Consider the following 25,426-nt stretch of genomic DNA (forward strand, 5'->3'; position numbering starts at 1 on the left):
GTAACAATCGCCCTTTACTTATGCAAGGCAAATTATTACTAAGGAAAAATTAAGCGGGATCGTAGGGTTATAGTCTGAATTATTTATATAGAGATGCTCAGACATAGCAATAGACGCAAATCAAAAGTAGACAGTACATTTTCATATTTCATATTTCTATTTTTCAAGATAAATAATATGTACCAAAAAATAAAGTAGAAATACATAAATAATGTGCTTTTGTCACAATGTGTCCCTCCCTTAGAGTATATATATGAATACAGACGGCACCCGGAGGAAACCCTGAGGCCAAATGGACATAGTGGCCCAATTTGGTATTTCACTTTTGCCCCAAACACATGAACGCGCTGGTCCGTTGACTATCATTGCGCACGTTCATGATGACACGTTGAACGCTATGTTTCATATGTGAACGCACGTGAACGCGTGCTATGATAGTCAACGGCCAGCGCGTTCATGTGTTTGGGTCCAACCCATCCCAGAATGCACTCTGTTCCTACCCGGAAGGAGGAGTGAAATCGCCTCATGCGCTTTAGAGCAACGTAATGCCAAGTGGATGGGAGGAGAACTCGGGTGCCGTCTCTATTCATATATACTCTAAGGTCCCTCCAGACTATGGGAGGAGAACTCGGTTGCCGTCTCTATTCATATATACTCTAAGGTCCCTCCAGACTATGGGGTATAATGTGTGTTGGTGTCTGTGTGTTCCAGGTAAGTCCTACACCATGATCGGTGGAGACGTGTCCCTCCAGACTATGGGAATAATCCCCTGTTCCATCTCCTGGCTGTTTAAACTCATCAACGAGAGGAAGGAGAAGACCGGAGCTCGATTCTCTGTCCGCGTCTCTGCTGTGGAGGTCAGTGTCTCTGCTGTGGAGGTCAGTGTCTCTGCTGTGGAGGTCAGTGTCTCTGCTGTGGAGGTCAGTGTCTCTGCTGTGGAGGTCAGTGTCTCTGCTGTGGAGGTCAGTGTCTCTGCTGTGGAGGTCAGTGTGAAATGATGCAAGTGTAAAATAACTCATTATGATGGCATCAAGGCCCGCCAAACTACATTTTAGTCGACTAAATCAACTGTAGATTTAATCAAATCAAATTAAATCAAATGTATTCATATAGCACGTTATAACACAACCAAAGTTGACCAAAGTGCTTCACAATCGGCGTTAACGCGAGACTCTTATCGCACGATAAAAAAAATATCGTTGGGTCTGGGAGCTGGTTCTCTGTAACTGCGAGTGTAGCCTTAGCCTACTTCAAATATAACCAAAGGACCCTTTTCTAAAAATAAACTGTACAAATCTGTACAAATGGACTAGACTACCCCGCGCTAACCTCCGCGGGGACCCCCCTTATACGCAGACCCTCAGCATGATGCTCATGCTAGGGCATTCACTTAGTCATTTTTAATAGTTGACTAGTTGCCTAGTTTACTAGTCGACTAGTTGTTTAACTACCTATATGTAAAAATAAATATATATAAATTTATTTTTGGAAATACATATTTGTACATTTAAAAACGGTGTACATTGGTGACTATAACTATAATCTACCTGAATTTGAGGCCTACAAAATCGTTTTTTCTTATCAACTAGTACCAACAAGGTTGACTAGGGGATTTACTAGTTGACTAGTTGCTTAATGCACCGTTATGTCTTATCTCTGGTACAAATGTGTAGTATATTATATTGTTTTGCTATTTTCTTGTTTTGCTATTTTCCTGTTTGATCTTTATGGGAACTATATGCACAGAAACTAATTCCACCCACTGTTTTACCCTCTAGGTTACATCACATCACAGCCTAGAGTCTATAGGCTGTGATGTGACAATGACGCTGATTCTGATAAATCGTTTTATGGAGCAAGTTGTGACTTCCTAACATGTCATTATTTACAGTCAGTGTGTGTGTGTGTGTGTGTGTGTGTGTGTGTGTGTGTGTGTGTGTGTGTGTGTGTGTGTGTGTGTGTGTGTGTGTGTGTGTGTGTGTGTGTGTGTGTGTGTGTGTGCGTGCGTGCGTGCGTGCGTGCGTGCGTGCGTGCGTGTGTGTTTCCAGGTATGGGGTAAGGAGGATAATTTGTCTGATCTGTTGTCCGACGTGGCGACAGGCAGCTTACAGGACGGCCAGTCACCTGGAGTCTACCTGTGCGAGGACCCCATCTGTGGCATGCAGGTACAGTACAGCACAGTACAGTACAGTACAGTATGCAGGTACGCACACGTTCTTAAGCCCTTTCCACACCTAAGCGCAAAACGGTAAGTTACGGGCCTATAACGTACGGCCCGCCGTCCAACCAGGACCCAATGTGTGTGAACTCTTTCCTCCATGTTTCAGCTCCAGAACTGAACTCTTTCCACTATGTTTCAGCTCCAGAACTGAACTCTTTCCTCTATGTTTCAGCTCCAGAACTGAACTCTTTCCTCTATGTTTCAGCTCCAGAACTGAACTCTTTCCTCTATGTTTCAGCTCCAGAACTGAACTCTTTCCTCTATGTTTCAGCTCCAGAACCAGTCAGAACTAACTGAACTCTTTCCTCTATGTTTCAGCTCCAGAACTGAACTCTTTCCTCTATGTTTCAGCTCCAGAACCAGTCAGAACTAACTGAACTCTTTCCTCTATGTTTCAGCTCCAGAACTGAACTCTTTCCACTATGTTTCAGCTCCAGAACCAGTCAGAACTAACGGAACTCTTTCCTCTATGTTTCAGCTCCAGAACCAGTCAGAACTAACGGAACTCTTTCCTCTATGTGTCAGCTCCAGAACTGAACTCGTTCCACTATGTTTCAGCTCCAGAACCAGTCAGAACTAACGGAACTCTTTCCTCTATGTTTCAGCTCCAGAACTGAACTCTTTCCACTATATTTCAGCTCCAGAACTGAACTCTTTCCTCTATGTTTCAGCTCCAGAACTGAACTCTTTCCTCTATGTTTCAGCTCCAGAACTGAACTCTTTCCACTATATTTCAGCTCCAGAACTGAACTCTTTCCTCTATGTTTCAGCTCCAGAACTCAACTCTTTCCACTATGTTTCAGCTCCAGAACTCAACTCTTTCCTCTATGTTTCAGCTCCAGAACTGAACTCTTTCCTCTATGTTTCAGCTCCAGAACTGAACTCTTTCCTCTATGTTTCAGCTCCAGAACCAGTCAGAACTGCGCGCTCCGAGCCCAGAGAAAGCCGCCTGGTTCCTGGACGCGGCCCTGGCTGCTCGGCACAGCAACCAGCAGGAAGAACACCGGAACTCACACATGTTGTTCACGCTCCACGTTTACCAGTACCGCATGGAGAAGAGCGGGAAAGGAGGCAGTACGTTATACTTATACGTTACACTATACCATCTATCTATCTATCTATCTATCTATCTATCTATCTATCTATCTATCTATCTATCTATCTATCTATATATCTATCTAACGCCTGCAATGTTTAAAACATTTACATTATTTTAAACTAAGTAATTAAACTCCTCTTTTTCTTGTGTATGTAGTATTGATACAATCGATTATTTGCATTGCAAAACATAATCAATGTTGCTGTTTTCATTTCGAATTTCGATATACTTCGATTCTTGAAATTAAAATCGATTTTTAGATGCACGCCCCTAGAAGACACGTAGGGGAGCCCCCAAATACTAAAACATGGGAAACGTTTAAATTCATGGTGTAGGTCCTTTAAAATGTTTAAAAGAATATTCCAGATTTTCTATGTATATAGAATTAAAGTGGTTAAACAGATGTTTGATGCTACGCATATTTACATATATTCTCTCTCTCTCTCTCTCTCTCTCCATAGTGTCAGGTGGGCGTAGCCGGCTCCATCTATTGGATCTGGGCAGCTGTGACGTGAAGGCTGTGGGAGGAGTTGGAGGAGGTGGGCGGGGCAGTGATAGCTCCGCCCCTCTCTGTCTCTCTCTCTCCGCCCTCGGCAACGTGATCCTGGCATTGGTCAACGGCAGCAAACACATTCCTTACAAGTAAGATATGGACTACAAACACATATGTACTACAAACACATCCCTTACAAGTAAGATATGGACTACAAACACATATGGACTACAAACACATCCCCTACAAGTAAGATATGGACTACAAACACATTCCTTACAAGTAAGATATGGACTACAAACACATCCCCTACAAGTAAGATATGGACTACAAACACATTCCTTACATGTAAGATATGGACTACAAACACATATGGACTACAAACATGCATTACAAGTAAGATATGGACTACAAACACATTCCTTACATGTAAGATATGGACTACAAACACATATGGACTACAAACACATGCATTACAAGTAAGATATGGACTACAAACACATCCCCTACAAGTAAGATATGGACTACAAACACATCCCGTACAAGTACGATATGGACTACAAACACATCCCCTACAAGTAAGATATGGACTACAATCACATTCCCTACAAGTACGATATGGACTACAAAACACATTCCCTACACGTATGATATGGACTACAAACACATTCCTTACATGTAAGATATGGACTACAAACACATCCCCTAAAAGTAAGATATGGACTACAAACACATCCCCTACAAGTAAGATATGGACTACAAACACATCCCCTACAAGTAAGATATGGACTACAAACACATCCCCTACAAGTAAGATATGGACTACAAACACATCCCGTACAAGTACGATATGGACTACAATCACATTCCCTACAAGTACGATATGGACTACAAAACACATTCCCTACAAGTACGATATGGACTACAAAACACATTCCCTACAAGTAAGCTATCCCACTAGTAGAAGCTGTCCGTTTATCATTAGCACAAGTATAATGCATTGCGGTACACATGTCTTCAATACAAATGATAGGAAGCCACTGGGTCGCGAAATGTGTGCGATCAATGTTATTCACACCACAAACCACTTGGGGGCAACATACACATCACAACACAGTTTGACATATAGTTTAACACACAATCACCACAGACGCTAGAAAAACATGCATGATGAGCCACATGGAGCCAGCTAAAGATAATAATATAGATTAATACATTTTCATAATGGAACAACAAGACAAGTCTGTTACATCACTGCAGAAAACACAGCTTGAAAGAAGAACACTGCAGGAAACACGTAGAATTAAAGAGCTGGGACCAGATAAACTAAACCATGCAGATCACACAAAAAACAGAACAGTGAAGGACCTTTACACCAGGACCTTTTCATAGAGCTGGTATGATAAGAAGGCTTGGCTGACAGCATGCAGTCACTCCAAATCATTACTTAGCTATCAGACAGCAGGCAGTCACAATCATTATTTAGCTATCAGACAGCAGGCAGTCACTCCAAATCATTACTTAGCTATCAGACAGCATGCAGCCACTCCAAATCATTACTTAGCTATCAGACAGCAGGCAGTCACAATCATTATTTAGCTATCAGACAGCAGGCAGTCACTCCAAATCATTACTTAGCTATCAGACAGCATGCAGCCACTCCAAATCATTACTTAGCTATCAGACAGCAGGCAGTCACAATCATTATTTAGCTATCAGACAGCAGGCAGTCACTCCAAATCATTATTTAGCTATCAGACAGCAGGCAGTCACTCCAAATCATTATTTAGCTATCAGACAGCAGGGAGTCACTCCAAATCATTATTTAGCTATCAGACAGCAGGCAGTCACTCCAAATCATTATTTAGCTATCAGACAGCATACAGTCACTCCAAATCATTATTTAGCTATCAGACAGCATGCAGTCACAATCATTATTTAGCTATCAGACAGCAGGCAGTCACTCCAAATCATTACTTAGCTATCAGACAGCAGGCAGTCACTCCAAATCATTACTTAGCTATCAGGGGTCATACCTATGTTCCCTCAGCCCTATGTTCCCTCAGCCCGAGGTGCGCTGCGGGTCGGGAGAGGGTTGCGGTTAGGTTTAGGTGTCTGCCCCGGGGGTGCGCTGCGGGTCGGGAGAGGGTTGCGGTTAGTTTGCCATGTTTATTTTGTATTTTTAAAAGCCTTCCATTGAATGTGATGATATCTATAGTTAACGTTTTCTTGATATTTTTATAGCGATCCCCCTAGAAAAAAAAGTCACCAGCCGCCGCTGCGCCTGATGAACGACATTGTGAACGCGTTCATTTCTGGCGTGTGTGAACGTCACTTTCTCTCGTTCAACTTCGTTCAAGATTGGGGGGGGGGGTTACAGACGTTAGTATTCTGCCACGACGTTATGCTGCTTTCACACGGGCAGATGTAACAGATGCAAAGCTACACTAGTACACCTAGCCCCTCTCGGAACCCTACGTAAAATTTCTGACATTTGGATGACTTTACATAGGGTCCCTGTGCGTATCTGTGTTTTCATATTGAAATGATAGAACGCGGACATAAATATCGTCGGATACGTTGTGTCTGCGTCGTTTGACGGCTTATTTTCGTTTGAGTTATTCTGAATGTGTCAACTATAAGTACCTATACATACCGCTGCGAATTCTCCTGTGGCGCGGAAGCCGTTAAGTCTTTTTTTTCGCTTTGATTCTTCTTGTTTATTTACCGTTTATTGTACCGCCTCCCGATGTGCGGTTGGCTTGTGCGTGGCTACGTTCCTGCCTCTGATCTGCTCTGTCATAGCTATAGCGCCACTAGCTAGCCAGATAGGCGGTACAATGAGGTGTCAATAAATAAGGAAGGAAGAGATGAATCAAAGCGACCAAATCGGTCAAACAAAGATTAAAAATACTTAACGGCTTCCGTGCCACAGGAGATATTCTCAGCGGTATTTATAGGTACTTATAGTTCACACATTCAGAAGCCCTCAAAGAGCGCAGAAGGACGTATCCGAAGGTATTTACGTTTATTTATGTGTGCGTACCCGGTGGAGGTGGAATAGGACCCCATGCTATATGGGTCTAAAAAATTTCAGAAACTTCAGTAGCATTGGGTTCTGGGGCTATAGTACACCTAGTCAAAAACTAGCCGCAATTTACATCTCTAGATTTTTTTACAATGGGTTGAATCTAGAGTTGCAACAAGCTCCATCCACTTCCAATTCATCTTTTTTGGTTTGTGATCTGCTTGTCTTAAATGACGTTAAACTCACCAACATTGCAGCTGCAGTCCAAGCTTGAATTATCCTCTTTCAATCTGCCAAGCTTGTTTTTCATAAAAATCCCCCGTAGACATGTTATGAGTTACTTTCTGTCCAAAATATTCCAAGAGTTCACATTCCGAGCTGCCATTTTGTATTTTTGTAAAACAAGACGTGAGGGGGAGCGCTTGTTTAATAGAATCTTACCTGCGCAGGTAAGACACCCAAAGAAGAGGTCGACGCAGTGCGACGCAGTGCGACGCCCCGTCACGCACAGCCTTCTATTAAACAAGCGCTCCCCCTCACGTCTTGTTTTACGGCACGTTGCAAAAATACAAAATGGCAGCTCGGAATGTGAACTCTTGGAATATTTTGGACAGAAAGTAACTCATAACATGTCTACGGGGGATTTTTATGAAAAACAAGCTCGGCAGATTGAAAGAGGATAATTCAAGCTTGGACTGCAGCTGCAATGTTGGTGAGTTTAACGTAATTTAAGACAAGCAGATCACAAACCAAAAAAGATGAATAGGAAGTGGATGGAGCTTGTTGCAACTCTAGATTCAACCTAGCCCCTCTCGGAACCCTACATAAAGCTTTTCTGAAATTTTGATGAGTTTTATGTAGGGTCCCTGTTCATGACTATATTTTCGTATGGGAATTCTGGAACGCGGATGATAAACATGCTCTCTAAGATCGAATCTGCGCCGTTTGACGGCCTTTTTTAGTTTAAGTTATTCTGAATTCGGGAACTTTAAGTACCTATACATTCCGCTGCGAATATCTCCTGTGGCGTGGAAGCCGTTAAGTATTTGTAATCTTTGTTTGACCGATTTGGTCGCTTTATTTCTTCTTGTTTGTTTACCGTTTATTGTACCGCCTCCAGGTGTGCGGTTGGCTTGTGCGGCTACGTCCCTGCCTCTGATCTGCTCTGACATAGCTATAGCGCCACTAGCTAGCCAGATAGGCGGTACAATGAGGTGTCAATAAACAAGGAAGGAAGAGAAGAATCAAAGCGACCAAATCGGTCAAACAAAGATTAAAAATACTTAACGGCTTCCGCGCCACAGGAGATATTCACAGCGGCATGTATAGGTACTTATAGTTCACAGATTCAGAAACCCTCACACGAAAAAATGTCGTCAAAGAGCGCAGACAGGCATTATCCATGTTGTTTATGTTTTGTGTATGTCCGCGTACCAGGTGGCATGGCACTGATGCAACAGGACCCCATGCACTGGGTCTAACAAATGTCAGAAACTTCAGTAGCATTGGGTTCTGCTTGGAGGGCTAGATTCAACCCATTGTAAAAAAAATCTAGAGTTGCAAATTGCGGCTAGTCAAAAACAGTGTCGTCGTTAAGCAGCAGGAGCTATAGTAACCCACTAGCAGCAGCTGTCCTTTTATCTCTAGCACAACCATGAACGTCCAACACATATACAATGAATTACTCACCTAATGCTGCCTGCAGGTTCCATGTTTAATTCCAGCGTGTGTAACCTACATTGTCTAAGTGACAGTTTTCATATTGTAAATATGGTCGCTAACGTGGTTTAGCGACTAGTACTTTGACAGAACTCAGAAATACTTAATGCCAAACATAGGACAAAGGAAAAATAACAAAACTGAACTATAGGCTATGCCCATGACATGGGCCCTAGCAGCTCTCTCACTGGGCTGTCAGCATGTTGCCTGCCCGAGCATGACTGACTAGCTCTGCCTGCAGTCTCCCTTTATAGGAGAGGATCCTACGACCAACAGAGAAGCAATTAAACATACACAGCTTATCTACAAACTCACCGATCTCAGATGAACATGAATAAGTAACCAAATAAAGAGATGTTCTATTTCAGACTAAACATCATTTGGGGTTACATTCTTTTCCCCCGATAATATAAATACTTTGCTCATTGGCATTGTGAAACACCCCTACTCCTCACCAGTACTTGGCACCTTCCTTCCCACCTTCTAAAGCTGATTGGCTGAGCCCTGCTCTGGTTCAGCAGCTCAGATTCAGACAGAAGAGTGCCATCCAATCTCTGGAGAGGCCAGACAAACACTGAGCTAACCCCAGGTTACAATAAACGGAATGTTTTCCCTGCAAGTCTGTGTGTATCATTTCATCTGTACATCATTATGAAACCTGAATATGTTGTGACTAAATTGTGAATGCATTCATCAACAGTATTAATAATAATAATAAAACTTTATTTGTATAGCACCTTTCATGACATGAAATGCAGCTCAAAGTGCTTTACAGAGCAATGGAGAAAAAAGAAAATAAATGCAAGGCATAAACATTAAAAAACAAGCAGTAATGCAATACAGTGAGGACATGAATAACAAAAAATAAAAGATACATTAAAATCAATGTTGTAGAAGTGGGTCTTGAGCTGTGCTTTAAAAATGTCTACAGAGGCTAGGTATTGACATTATATCATGATAGGACCTGTCTGCCCCACAACCCACAGTCTGTGTGTGTGTGTGTGTGTGTGTGTGTGTGTGTGTGTGTGTGTGTGTGTGTGTGTGTGTGTGTGTGTGTGTGGCTGTGGCTACACTGGCAGGCGTGAAAGCTTCAGTTGTCCGTCGCGTCAGGTCTCACTTTAAATCCTTCCGGGGCTTTGGGCGGTTCCTAGAGGAGACGCACACGGAAGCCTATTTAAACGCCTGTAGTCCTCTATTTCTTCGTTAGCGAAGTGGGCGTGAGAGGGACGTTTGAGTGACAAGATGTTGACACAGACAAAGGCGCATTCTAATGTAGGCTATAAGTTGCTCTGTTGCTACTTCGCTGTCATGGCTGTTTAGACGACTGGTTAACGTACGTGCCTTTGGAACGGGGGACCCGGGTACGCCTCCCGGCCGAGGAGCTTTAAAACTAGTTTTGTTTTCGCCGACGACTTGCGGACGGACAACTTACATCTGACGCTCTCCTCCGCGCGGCGTCAGATGTAAGCTGCCGACAAGCGTGTGTCACCCGGCGGTGAGAAGGAGAAGGAGATTTTTGATTGATTGATTTAAATATTTATTAACAGTTTGCAGAATTACAATACATTTCAAGCACAAACTCAATACAAAGACTGCATGTTAACTGTGAGTGGACGAACCAATTAAGCATTACACTTGTTTACAACAGGGTCCACATTGTTCAATTCATCAAAACATTAAAGACGTACAAATAGACACTTCTATATAGTTAAAGAACAGAACAGGAATTCATCATAAAACAGTGTTCCCTGACCGGGAATCGAACCCGGGCCGCCGCGGTGAGAGCGCAGCACCTTAACCACTAGACCACCACGGAGATGGATAATGATGATGAGAAGGGCAGCACATGGTGAAGAGAACGGGCTATTTTATAAAGTATAAAAAAAAAGTTATTTTCGATGTCATGGATCAGGGTTACAGTAAATGACAATGTAATTCAGCCAGGGGTGCCATGGATGAAAAGATTACAGGGGTGATCTGAAGCAAACATGAGAACCAATGCTTTACTTTATTTCTTCAGACGATTTTTCAATGTTTTGTTAACAATTTGGACATAATGTTACTTCGAGCAGTTCGAGCTGCCCACTGCCCAGATGTCTTCCTGTATCCCTTGACATGGCTTCACAATTCCCTCCCAGGGGGCGTTTGACAGCGTGAAAGAAGACAACTACAAGTATAACTCCTCCCAGTGGATGGGCTGCAGGCTGCATCTGTTCCATTGGCTAGTGCCTATCACTGCCGGGTGACACGCTTCATTTTCACGCTTGTGCGCGGCTTCCATTTGAGTCTGTCCGTCGCGTCCATTTGAGACTGTCCGTAGCGTCCGTCGGACGCGGAGGTGGAGCTTATTTTCCATCCACCAGCTGTCTAAAAAACCCACGAAGAAGAATACTTGAGCTTCAAGTTCACGCCTGCTGAAGGCTAGATGTGCTCACAGGGCGTGTGTGTGTGTGTGCTCTCTGCATGGGGCCCTGCTCTCTCCCTCTCTCTCTCTCTCTCCCTCTCTCTCTCTCTCTCTCTCTCTCTCTCTCTCTCTCTCCCTCTCTCCCTCTCTCTCTCTGTCTCCTCGAGGCTATGTAAATGTATTCTGTGGTTAATTTAATCACCAGCCCTTATATTTACAGCAAAATTAGGCCTAATGCCTATAATGAATTGCATTTTTATGGCGCTTTTCTATGCACTACGTGCCTACTCAAAGCGCTTACAATGGTTCATTCATTCATACATTGGGAGGTGAATCTTTACAATGGTCATCCATACATTGGGAGGTGAATCTTTACAATGGTTCATTCATCCATACATTGGGAGGTGAAGCGTCGACGCCAGCGTCCTCACTTCCCACCCCCGATCCAACCCTTGATGCCGAGTGTCAAGCAGGGAGGCACTGGGTCCCATTTTACAGTCTTTGGTATGACCCGGCCGGGGATCGAACCCCGACCTCCCAGTTTCAGGGCGGACACTCTAACCACAAGGCCTCTGAGCTGGTATAATGCTCTGAATGCTCTAAACAAAGACACGTACACACACACACACGCACGCACCCGCGGCACACTGCCAGGCTCGGACCGCTGAGCCACGGCCCAGGCCCCCCTCCCCCCCTTCCTACTGCTATTTATACAGTCAAGCTTGATCTGGGCTTGTTGAAATAACAATACAAACTTTACCATTATAAATAAACGGCATCAGCTATATATTCATACATTAACCCATTCTGAACGGGAACCCATTTTGGTGTTGGCATCATGTTGTGCTTTAGCTATTGAAAAATAGCAGATCTACAAGCTCATAGCGCGCCACCGAGTGGCGCGCTACGAGCTTGTAGGTCTGCTATTTTTGAAAAAAATCGAACGACTGACATTTTTAGAATCTGATACCAGGTCAGAATGGGTTAATGAGAATGTAAATGAGCAGCATCGGGATACCTGAGAGAGAGAGAGAGAGAGAGAGATTTGCATTGCCAGTGGCATTAAGCTGATGAAGAATTGAAGAAAATGTAGAGTCACCTTAGGAGTGTGTGTTATATTATACATTATGCATGTGTGTGGGGAGAGAGAGAGAGAGAGAGAGAGAGAGAGAGAGAGAGAGATTGAGAGAGAGAGAGAGAGAGAGAGAGCTGCCTGCAGCAGTGTGTTACTGGTCCACGCTCACACACACACACACACACACACACACACACACACACACACACACACACACACACACACACACACACACACACACACACACACACACACACACACACACACACACACACACACACACACAGGTGTGTGCGTACTGTTCATACCACACCCACATAATAGTTGTGTTCATATTCGGAAGCCTCAGTAATGTCCATAAATCAGTCGTGAGGGGCCTGCAGATTGCAGGCATGCCCAATAAGCCGAGAGCTGAGATCAGGCGGGGACAAAATTCTGCTCAGTGTCTGCGATAATTGGCAGTCGCCATATATGGAGAAGGCGATGTTTCTGTACCCGTGATCTGGATCCTGAAGCACTTGTTGTAGAGTTTCTTTCAAGCTTGCGCATCCACTATTGTTTGTGTTCAAGAAATTCCTTGTAAAATGTGAATGCAAATAAAGATGTTAAATGTGTTAAAAGTGTGTGTGTGCGCGTGTGTGTGTGTGTGTGTGTGTTCTCAGGGACAGTAAGCTGACCATGCTGCTCAGGGAGTCTCTGGGTAACATGAACTGCCGGACCACCATGATCGCTCACATCTCCCCGTCGGCCAGAGACTTCTCTGAGACCATGTCCACCATCCAGATGGCCTCGCGCCTCCTCCGCGTGAAGAAGAAGAAGACCAAGGTCAGCATGGTAAGCTAAGCTCACATTCTCCTCACTGGTCAACAGTGTCACGCTGGTGTTACAGCGTGACACACACAGACATGTTCTGCTGGGTCTCATAGTAAAGGCTCACTGGCGTGAGCCAATAAGACCTTTCCCTCTCCTCAGACCAACACTCACGGCCAAGCTACACCAGGCAATTTTGCACGCGTGCGTATGCATTTACTGCGCGAGTTTACTGCGCGCGTACAGTGCGTTTGGATAGGACCAATCAAGGTTATTATAGTTAACTATAACTAACGAAAAAACGAAAACTAGAATTAAAAAAACATTTTAGTTAACTGAAACTAAACTGAAACTAAAATAAATTAAAAAACGATAACTAAACTAAAACTGTATTGTGTGTTCACAAAACTAACTAAAACGAACTGAAATGATAGACAAAATGGCATTCGTTATCGTTTTTTTATCAATATTTATATGCCTTACGGACATTTAGAATATAAACCTTTTAAATGAATTCGGTTCTTTTCCTTATTTCCCGAGCCGTTTTTACGGCACTTTTCAGCACCGTAAGGCAGCATGTCACAACGCTTTACGACCCGTGTTTACATTCTGCAGTGCAGCCCTTAGAGTATAGATATATAACTCTATGGTGCAGCCCCGTGGTCGCTTCAAGTTTTAATGCTGCTGCTTGCATCTCGCAAAAATGGCAAAAGTTGGCAGAAAGAGTGGCCAGACGTCCGGTTTCACGCCGGACAGTCCGGTTTTAGAACCACCTGTCCTCCTCCCAACTCAACCTCTGGCCGGACACATAATTGTCCGGTTTTGTGTGATATACAGTGCTTGTGTCATAACTGTCATTTACGTTGTCTCTGTATTAAAATCTCCGCAGAGCTGCTCAGCTCCGCAGCGAGCCAGCCACACTCCCTCTGTCTTAAAAAGAGAGAGGAGACGTTGCCATGTCCGCTTAATTATAAGCGACTTTGGCCTTGTTTTATAAAATAGCCTACTAAGCCTAGTCAGGCTTCTTTTGGGCTTGTTTTCATAGACATGGTTGCTTGTTTCTCTTCCAAAACCTGTCAACACTGCCAGTGGGATGGTCTGTTTGTTTTTTGTGGAATGTGTGTTCTCACAATCACTTTAGTATAGTTAATGCAGGGATAAATAAACCAAAAATGCAAAATGAAAAACTACATTTAATGAGCAATATGGCTCGACATCATAAAGAAAGGGAGGCTAAAGCACTGTGAACATAGGCTACTGGCTTCATTCTATGTCCCACACCGATGACCATAAGACTGTATAAAAAACCCCACAAGAAAGAGATTCAACATAAAACATATCTAAACATGAAATAAAATAAATTGATTATAAAAGGAATGACCTTTGTGGTACCCCATCATTTAAAAAGGTTAATTGAATTAGCAAATATATGTTCTCTGTGGACATACTGCTGGAGATGATGGTGGTGAAAATCAGGTGCGTGCAATAGTATAGTAATAATAATAATATCTGGAATTTTATAGCGCTTTTCTAAACACTGTGTGTGTCTGTTTGGGGGGGGGGGGGGGGGGGGGCTGGGGAGAGAGCCCCGCAAAAGTGTCCTCCTTTCTGAGGTCTTGCAGGTGGCCACCACAGCCCAATATGGGATTTCTTCGAATATGACTGTGTGGGAGATGCAAGCAAGTGCCTTGTGGATGAGGATGGGAAAATATGCGAAGTATGTCATGGTTGATTGTCCAACAGAGACTGAATATATATACTTTTAAATGGTATCTTTTGTTGAGTTTTTATTACACAATACTTGCTCTGATCTTTTTTAATCCTATACTTCGTTACAAATAAACCAAAGTACGAAAAAACTAAAACTAAACTAAAACTAAACTAAAACTAAACTAAAACTAAGCATTTTCACAAAATAAAAACTAAACTAAAACTAGCAAACCCGCTCTAAAAACTAACTAAAACTAACTGAATTAGAAAAAAATATGTCAAAACTAACTAAAACTAAACTATAATGAAAAAACCAAAACTATTATAACCTTGGGACCAATATATGTCAATGATACCAGCTACACCAGACATACGGATACCGCGGGCCATCCTACGCATACTCTAAAAATAGGATCGGTTCAATTTTTTTAAGTGCGTATAATGCCCCCATGCGCGCGTATCTACATATCCTCCCGGAAGGTCCCGCACAAATCTGCCGCGCGCCACAGATCTGGTGTAGCCGGGGCATTTCGCACGCATACTTTGTGCGTGCAGTGCGCTTACGTCAAACGCACACATGCCCGGTGTAGCTTGGCCGTAAGACCTCTCTCTCTCCTTAGCAGCAGTACACGTCCAGCTCCTCGGGGGGGGAGAGTTCCTGTGAGGAAGGACGCATGCGTCGCCCGACTCACCTTCGACCTTTCCATCACCGCGGCGGCGCGGACTCCGACGTCCCGCTGCTCCGCCGCGACCCGGACGAATGCTCCAGCAGCGAGCAGTCATGTGACACGGTGATCTACGTGGGCCCCAACGGGACCGCCATGTCGGACAACGAGGGACCGCCGGAGTTTGTGCCGATTGTCCCGTATCTGCTCCTACAACAACAGACGCCGGTCGTCCCGTCTCTGCTCCTACAACAACAGACGTCGGTCGTCCCGTCTCTGCTCCTACAACAACAGACGCCGGTCGTCCCGTCTCTGCTCCTACAACAACAGACGCCGGTCGTCCCATCTCTGCTCCTACAACAACAGACGCACAGTCACAGTCAGGTGAGTGAGACGTTACAGCTACATTTACAACACGTAGATATATTAACACAACACACCACAACACAACACACCACAACACAAGGTCATTGTGTCTTTATTCCATATAAAATTATGAACTACTAAGAAAGATCAGGGACCTATTTCACAAAACTTGGATGAACTAATCCAAGATTTAAGCCAAAACCAGGCTTGTTAAATCCTGGTCTGTACAGCAGGGGTAGAGTGCCTGGATGGTAACCGTAAGGTTGCCAGTTTGAACCCTGTGGGGCTCCGCCAGAGTTACTGTCGAAGTGTCCTTGAGCAAGACTCTGAACCCCTAATTGCTCCCGATGTGCAGGTTGGTGCCTTGCATGGTTTCCCCCGGCATCGGTGTATGAACGTGTGTGTGAATGGGTGAATGTAATGCACAATCTCTGTAAAGCGCCTTGGATAAAGGCGCTATATAAATGCACCATTTACCATTTACCATTTTTGCACTAAACACTGTTAAATGTTTGTTCATGGAACAGGCCCAGGCTCAAGACGAGGACCAGACCCAGCCCGGTGGTTCTCTCTGCCAGTCTCTGTCACAGCCTCTGACCCAGTCTCTGTCTCAGCCTCTGTGCCAGCCTCTGCCCCAGTCCCTGTCTCAGCCTCTGTGCCAGCCTCTGTGCCAGCCTCTGCCCCAGTCCCAGTCTCTGCCCCAGTCCCAGCCTCTGTGCCAGCCTCTGCCCCAGTCCACCCGGCCCTGTGGACCTCTGTGCCAGTCTCTTCTGTCCCAGTCCTGCCAGGCCCTCCTGGGGCAGCCCCTGGCTCCCGTCCCAGAAGAGGGAGGCGAGTGTCTGAAGTGCAACACCTTCGCTGAGCTGCAGGAGAGACTGGACTGTATCGACGGCAGTGAGGAGGTGAAGAGAGAGAGAGAGATCATTATTTAACCCATTCTGACCTGAGATCAGATTCATACGATGTTTCCACTGGACACACACTGGTCTGATTAACCCATTCTGACCTGAGATCAGATTCATACGAGGTTTCCACTGGACTCTCGGACACACACTGGTCTGATTAATATATAGCTACTGTTATTATACTAAATACACATGAATACATAACAGTATACAATCTAATTTAATCTATACTATTGTTACATTCTCTCTTGTTTGATTTTCTATTATATTCTTTGTTGGGGTTTGGGTGGGGGGGTTATGCCTTTATTGATAGTAGTGGTGGGGGGGGGGACACACAGCAAAGGTCGTTGGGATCGGGAGTCGACCTAGTTACCCGGGAGCACTAGGGCCGGTATATTCTGTTGTTACAGAGTATCATTCTTTGTGTTGTTTTTGACATGTAACTTAAACCGTCCATCCTTCCGTCTGTAATTCCTTTATTTCTTTCCTCATCTATGTGTTCTGTTTCCAGGTGGCGACGTTCCCGTTCCAGGAGGTTCCTGTCAGTAAACAGGAGCCAGCCTCAGTGTCACCTCCTCTTCCTGCTCCCGGAGCACACTCTGGACATGAAGGTAAAAACACCTATAGACTATAGAGTCAGTATAAGACCCTAACCCTAACCCTAAAACACATATAGACTATAGACATGTATAAGACCCTAACCCTAACCCTAACCCTAAAACACATATAGACTATAGACATGTATAAGACCCTAACCCTAACCCTAAAACACATATAGACTATAGACATGTATAAGACCCTAACCCTAACCCTAACCCTAAAACACATATAGACTATAGACATGTATAAGACCCTAACCCTAACCCTAAAACACATATAGACTATAGACATGTATAAGACCCTAACCCTAACCCTAAAACACATATAGACTATAGACATGTATAAGACCCTAACCCTAACCCTAAAATACATATAGACTATAGACATGTATAAGACCCTAACCCTAACCCTAACCCTAACCCTAAAACACATATAGACTATAGAGTCAGTATAAGACCCTAACCCTAACCCTAAAACACATATAGACTATAGACATGTATAAGACCCTAACCCTAACCCTAAAACACATATAGACTATAGACATGTATAAGACCCTAACCCTAACCCTAAAACACATATAGACTATAGACATGTATAAGACCCTAACCCTAACCCTAAAACACATATAGACTATAGACATGTATAAGACCCTAACCCTAACCCTAAAACACATATAGACTATAGACATGTATAAGACCCTAACCCTAACCCTAAAACACATATAGACTATAGACATGTATAAGACCCTAACCCTAACCCTAAAAACACGTATAGACTATAGACATGTATAAGACCCTAACCCTAACCCTAACCCTAACCCTAAAACACATATAGACTATAGACATGTATAAGACCCTAACCCTAACCCTAAAATACATATAGACTATAGACATGTATAAGACCCTAACCCTAACCCTAAAAACACATATAGACTATAGACATGTATAAGACCCTAACCCTAACCCTAAAACACATATAGACTATAGACATGTATAAGACCCTAACCCTAACCCTAAAACACATATAGACTATAGACATGTATAAGACCCTAACCCTAACCCTAAAACACATATAGACTATAGACATGTATAAGACCCTAACCCTAACCCTAAAACACATATAGACTATAGACATGTATAAGACCCTAACCCTAACCCTAAAAACACGTATAGACTATAGACATGTATAAGACCCTAACCCTAACCCTAAAAACATGTATAGACTATAGACATGTATAAGACCCTAACCCTAACCCTAACCCTAACCCTAAAACACATATAGACTATAGACATGTATAAGACCCTAACCCTAACCCTAAAATACATATAGACTATAGACATGTATAAGACCCTAACCCTAACCCTAAAAACACATATAGACTATAGACATGTATAAGACCCTAACCCTAACCCTAAAATACATATAGACTATAGACATGTATAAGACCATAACCCTAACCCTAACCCTAACCCTAAAACACATATAGACTATAGACATGTATAAGACCCTAACCCTAACCCTAAAATACATATAGACTATAGACATGTATAAGACCCTAACCCTAACCCTAAAAACACATATAGACTATAGACATGTATAAGACCCTAACCCTAACCCTAAAATACATATAGACTATAGACATGTATAAGACCCTAACCCTAAAAACACGTATAGACTATAGACATGTATAAGACCCTAACCCTAACCCTAAAATACATATAGACTATAGACATGTATAAGACCCTAAACCTAACCCTAACCCTAACCCTAACCCTAAAACACGTATAGACTATAGACATGTATAAGACCCTAAACCTAACCCTAACCCTAACCCTAAAAACACGTATAGACTATAGACATGTATAAGACCCTAACCCTAACCCTAAAAACACATATAGACTATAGACATGTATAAGACCCTAACCCTAACCCTAAAACACATATAGACTATAGACATGTATAAGACCCTAACCCTAACCCTAAAAACACGTATAGACTATAGACATGTATAAGACCCTAACCCTAACCCTAAAAACACGTATAGACTATAGACATGTATAAGACCCTAACCCTAACCCTAAAAACACGTATAGACTATAGACATGTATAAGACCCTAACCCTAACCCTAAAAACACGTATAGACTATAGACATGTATAAGACCCTAACCCTAACCCTAAAAACATGTATAGACTATTGACATGTATAAGACCCTAACCTTAACCCTAAAACACGTATAGACTATAGACATGTATAAGACCCTAACCCTAACCTTAACACTAACCTACACAAGCTCAGTATCAGTATATTTAGTCTTAGTTTTAGTCATCGTAGTTTTCATTTAGTTTCCATTTAGTTTTCCTCAGTGGAAAAAGGTAGTCGACGAACATTTCTTGTCATAGTTTTAGTCGAAGAAATCAACACCGTAAGTCATAATTTCTCCCATAACCTCTTCTTCAGGTTCCTCCTCAGCCCCGGACCTCCCCCCCTCCTCCTCCTCCTCCTCCTCTCCCCCAGCCAATGAGAGGAAAGGAGGTGACGTGGACACCAGGGAGCAGTCTGGAACCCACAGTCTGGCCCAGAGCTCTGGATCCTCTGAGCAGCCTGGAACCCACAGTCTGGCCCAGAGCTCTGGATCCTCTGAGCAGCCTGGAACCCACAGTCTGGCCCAGAGCTCTGGGTCCTCTGAGCAGCCTGGAACCCACAGTCTGGCCCAGAGCTCTGGCTCCCTGCAGAGAACTGGGAGTGGGATGAGCCTCCATGACAGGTGAGTGTGTTCCAGTAGAACTCCAGAAGAAATTCTGTAGAACATTTTAAATCGACTTTCCGTTTAACTTATAAGTAGAACTTGAGCAAAACGTAAGTAGTCTTGAAGTCATTCATAACCACCCACGTCCACTTAACTCACCATGGATAACATTATTCTGACTAAAATAAAGGTCTAATGAATGAGTTAAAAAACAGCCAACAAAAGAAAACCTTTAACTGTACAGAGCCATCTAATCATCATCATCTCTTTTCGACTGCGGTCGGGATCGGGGATTTCACAATATTGCGCCAGACTTCCCAGGCCTTCATTTCCATCCCCAGTTCCTGCTTACTGATGCATGTGTCCCTAGCGATGACATCATGTGTCCCTAGCGATGACATCATGTGTCCCTAGCGATGACATCATGTGTCCCTAGCGATGACATCATGTGTCCCTAGCGATGACATCAGGGAACGACAGAGGCAGGACTCCAGAGAAGAAGGGAAGATATAACCTCATTGTCAGCTCTGTAGCAGTGGCCGGAAAACTGTGTTCTTCTGGATCGGACCAGTGAAGAAACACTGGGAAGGTTGCCTTATATTAGATCAGTCGATGGATGGACCAGTGAAGAAACACGGGGAAGGTTGCCGTATATTAGATCAGTCGATGGGTGGCTCTTCCAAGACAGATTCTGCGCTCTCATTAGAAGGCGGGTGTAAGTGCCATCCAACCGTTTCTCTAAAAACAGAGTTACGACATTGAGGGGGCAGAAACCGAGCGCTCGAGTGCTGTTCACGCAGCCTGAAGTGAGCCAAGCTGGAGTTGGAAATACATTGTTTTCAACGAGGGCGGCGCAAATAAGGGCTATTTTAAGCACGTGTGCAACATTCCAATTCTCACGATTTTTCAAAAATAGCAGACCTACAAGCTCGTATGAGCTTGTAGATCTGCTATTTTCCAATAGCTAAAGCATAACATAATGCTTTAAAACACCAAAAGGAGTTCCCGTCCAGAATGGGTTATAAGAATTAAATGAAATATCTTCTTCGTGTGATTGGACAGCCGGGAGTCTCTGAGCGCGGGCAGTGGCAGTGACAGTAAGACACGCCCCCTGGGTGACAGTAAGACACGCCCCCTGGGGTCACCTCGCCTCGGCATCGCCAGTCTGACCCGAACGGCAGAGTACAGGTAGGCTACACACGCACACACACGTGCACGCACACACACACACACACACACACACACACACACACACACACACACACACACACACACGCGCATTAGATCTGCTTTTTGTCAATGGCTAAAGTTTAACACAATGCTTAAAACACCAGGAAGGGTCAATAACAAGAGATATAAAGCTGAACGCTGTGTGTGTCTATCCATATCACCCTAGGGTCAATAACAACAAGCTGAATGCTGTGTGTGTGTGTCTATCCATATCACCCTATAGGGTCAATAACAACATATAAAAAGCTGAATGCTGTGTGTGTGTGTCTATCCATATCATCCTATAGGGTCAATAACAACATATATAAAGCTGAATGCTGTGTGTGTGTGTGTGTGTGTGTGTGTGTGTGTGTGTGTGTGTGTGTGTGTGTGTGTGTGTGTGTGTGTGTGTGTGTGTGTGTGTGTGTCTATCCATATCACCCTATAGGGTCAATAACAACAAGCTGAATGCTGTGTGTGTGTGTCTATCCATATCACCCGAGGGTCAATAACAACAAGCTGAATGCTGTGTGTGTTTATCCATATCACCCTAGGGTCAATAACAACAGATATAAAGCTGTGTGTGTGTGTGTGTATATCCAGATCACCCTAGGGTTAATAAGCTGAATGCTGTGTGTGTGTGTGTGTGTGTGTGTGTGTATCCAGATCTCCCTCCTCTCCTTCTCAAAGGTGCAAGGTGTTCACCCAGAAAGGGGTGGCGCCAGGAACCCCTCCCCTCTCGGCTCAGGACAGCCACTCCGGAGACCGTATGTGTGCTATTATGAATACTTACTGTCAGCGTATAATACATCGACACCAAGCTAGACAGGAACGCCCACAAATGTCACATCCGGTTTTAGCCCGGGGTAAGAATGTTCTATGGCTGCCAATGCAACTTGGTCCAATCCTTAATCACATACGGACAAACATCTATGCCGATAATATCTAACTTGCGGAGATAGCGTGCCTTGTCCACGGGCAACAGATCTTTCAACGTATGGCATTGTAAATACGTTTGATAATCGCTACTCTGCGCAATATTGTTTTGGAAATGCCGCAAATTGCATTGCAGTGAACGAGAGCAACTTCCCCCGGGGGTGGGCGGAGTCACAGCTTGACGCTCTGAATACGCGCCGTGGGGTCAGTATACACTGTGTGTGCGTGCCTACATAGTTTTGTTCATTAATTATGGTGTATTAAGTCTATTGTGATGTATTCCGTGGGGGGTTTCAGGTAGTTGTGGTTAATGAGGGGAATGTATTTTATAATTACTCTCCTGGGAAAACTGCACCAACCTCCATCTCTTCTTCACGCTACATTGCTGCGGTGTTGCAATCGTTTGCCTCTGCTGCTCATTAAAAAAGAAAAATCTTCTTTTTTCTTCTTATAATATATGTGACCAAATTTGACTGAGAGACTGCCATTGGATCTTTTTTTATTTTAGTTTTTTCATGTCATATGAAAGCAGGGAATCATAGCTTCAATTTGACATATTGGTTGTTCAGTTTGACCCACCAGTTTTGGAGATATGGCTTATAGAGTGTTGAGAAAACAGGCTTGAAAGGTTCACTTCTGTGGACTCTAACATTACACCTAGCTACATGTTTAAGCATTTATTTCATATTTACATGTCTTCTGTGGACTCTGTTACACCTAGCTACATGTTTAAGCGTTTATTTCATATTTACATGTCTTCTGTGGTCTCTAACATTACACCTAGCTACATGTTTAAGCATTTATTTCATATTTACTGTACATGTCTTCTGTGGTCTCTAACATTACACCTAGCTACATGTTTGGGCATTTATAATTTACATGTCGATTTCAGCTCTGACACTTATTTCAGACATGCTCTAGTTAGTATGTGAAGAGTCTGCCTGTGCTATTAACTCATTTTGAAAAAGAAAAAAAAAAGTTTTCTCCGCTGGAATTTGCGCGATGGCAGTCTCTCAGTCAAATCTGGTCACATGGTTAGTACATATAGAGTTAGTACATATAGTTAAAAATTTGCGGTTATCATTAGCGCAATTATTTGTATGACAATCATCATCATCCTCATGGTCACATGATGGTGACCCTCTTTGTGATCCTGCAGACACAGGAGACAGCGGTCGGTCGTCCACAGAGTCGCTGCTATCCAGGGCCTCTCCTGTGGGACTGAGTCCACAGCCTCCAATTAGTCCACAGCCTCCAATGAGTCCACAGCCTCCAACAATGAGTCCACAGCCTCCAATGAGTCAGTCACAGCTTCCAGATCCATCTCCGTCCCTGTCGGCCAGCCTGGGCTCGGCGGAGACCCTCTGCGATGACGAGGTCCCACAGATTCCCCTGGACACTCACAAGGACGTCGGTGAGAATGCATCGGACACTCAAACCCTCACCCTAACCCTATAACCTCCCACGGGGCAGCACACCTAAACCTAACCATAACCCATGTCTAACCAATGACTAGTCAAAACTAACTATGCACCCTGGACACACTTTTTTTTGCGTCGAGGACCTCCCTAGGGAGACGCCCGAGAGGCATCGTAAGCAGATGGTCTCCTCCCAGTGGGACGTGATCCTTGGTCTGCCCCGGGGTCTCCTCCCAGTGGGACGTGATCCTTGGTCTGCCCCGGGGTCTCCTCCCAGTGGGACGTGGTCCTTGGTCTGCCCCGGGGTCTCCTCCCAGTGGGACGTGATCCTTGGTCTGCCCTGGGGTCTCCTCCCAGTGGGACGTGATCCTTTGTCTGCCCCGGGGTCTCCTCCCAGTGGGACGTGATCCTTGGTCTGCCCTGGGGTCTCCTCCCAGTGGGAAGTGCGTCGAGGACCTCCCTAGGGAGGCACCCGAGAGGCATCCTAACCAGATGCCCGAACCACCTAAGCTGGCTCATTTCCAGGCGAAGGAGCAGCGGTTCTACTCCGAGTCTCTCTCGTGTGACTGAACCTCTCACCCTATCTCTAAGGGAGATGCCAGCCACCCGTCGAAGAAAACTCATTTCGGCCGCTTGCATTCACAATCTTATTCTTTCGTCCATGACCCACATGTTCATGTTTTGTTTTAGTTTTTAGATTATATGTTTTTTTAAATAGGCTCTATGTTTCATGTTGCACTGCCAATAACTGAGGGGAAACGGTATTTCATGTTCTTCATGTATGTACATAGGAAATGATTGTGATTCATTAGACTAGTTGTTAGTTAGTTAGTTAGTTAGTTAGTTTAGCTGACATCAACCAGTTCTGTCTCACCGTAATAACTTCTGACCGGCAAGGCATTTTGATTTGGTATCCAGGAAACCAAGCTCATATCCTCTACCGTAGCTGAAAGTTATTACTCATTATTGTAAGTTTGAAACTGTCTCCAGCTCTAGGACGATGCGAACAAAGGTAAGGTATATTCAGTGATTTAACTTAATTCAAATATCACTTCTTTTTTTGTTTTGTTGTGATAATCCTCCCTACTATAGCGTGTGCTGACCATATAAGGAGTTCCTCCCTGTCCACAGTTAAACCTTGGGGGGAAAAAGAACTTGGGTTTCGTTTTTGGCTAGGTGGCCAAACCTTCATCCAATCAGGATAGAGAGGAAGGAGCCTTCTGCCAATCATGATCGAGCGGGAGCGGGCCTTGGTGTGCGTACTGTTTGGCCTGTCGTGTGTCTCCCCCCCCCCCACTGTAGAGCATGCATGTGCACATCTTGTTACCGGGGCGCACCGGGCGTTTTTCCAAATCACTGAATGCTCCTTTAAGTTAGTTCCTTCTCTCCTCCTCCCAGGCCCAGTGGAGCCCGCAGCTCCAGCGGAGCCTCTCTACGACCAGGATCCCTCGGCTCGCCCACTCAGCATGATGAGCTTCAACAGCGACGGCTGCTCCGTCGCCGCCCTGACCTCGGGGTCGCTGACCTCAGGGTCGCGACCTGTCAGCCTCACCAGCAGCGTCGGAGAAGATGGAACCGTGGAGCATTATGGGATGTCTGTCGTCACAACGGCAACTTCTTCCGCTGTTACAGAAGTAGTGGCCAGAGCAGAGGTCAGTTTCTACAACGTCCTCCACCGTTACAGAAGTAGTGGCCAGAGCAGAGGTCAATGTCACTGACCCACTGGCCAGGGCAGAGGTCAATGTCACTGACCCACTGGCCAGGGCAGAGGTCAATGTCATTGACCTCTGCCCTGAATGAATGAACCTTCACCTCCCAATGTATGAATGAATGAACCTTCACCTCCCAATGTATGAATGAATGGACCTTCACCTCCCAATGTATGAATGAATGGACCTTCACCTCCCAATGTATGAATGAATGAACCTTCACCACCCAATGTATGAATGAATGAACCTTCACCTCCCAATGTATGAATGAATGAACCTTCACCTCCCAATGTATGAATGGATGAACCTTC

General features: G+C 44.3%; 1 protein-coding gene across 1 annotated transcript in view; it reads left to right on the top strand.

The window, feature by feature from the left end:
* kif26ba (kinesin family member 26Ba) overlaps positions 1-25,426 on the top strand; it is a gene marked incomplete at its 5' end in the record, with an annotated part of 107,224 nt that overhangs the window by 66,052 nt on the left and 15,746 nt on the right. Inside the window, 13 exon segments of the mRNA XM_083759204.1 lie at positions 712-857; positions 2,049-2,165; positions 3,124-3,295; positions 3,782-3,962; positions 12,702-12,873; positions 15,183-15,491; positions 16,295-16,492; positions 17,007-17,106; positions 19,555-19,861; positions 20,906-21,031; positions 21,719-21,819; positions 23,148-23,402; positions 24,805-25,058. Coding sequence (XP_083615330.1) covers positions 712-857; positions 2,049-2,165; positions 3,124-3,295; positions 3,782-3,962; positions 12,702-12,873; positions 15,183-15,491; positions 16,295-16,492; positions 17,007-17,106; positions 19,555-19,861; positions 20,906-21,031; positions 21,719-21,819; positions 23,148-23,402; positions 24,805-25,058 — 2,438 coding nt within the window.

This window comes from Protomyctophum parallelum (assembly GCF_964188405.1).
Source record: "Protomyctophum parallelum genome assembly, chromosome: 2".
NCBI classification, from domain to species: Eukaryota; Metazoa; Chordata; class Actinopteri; order Myctophiformes; family Myctophidae; genus Protomyctophum; species Protomyctophum parallelum.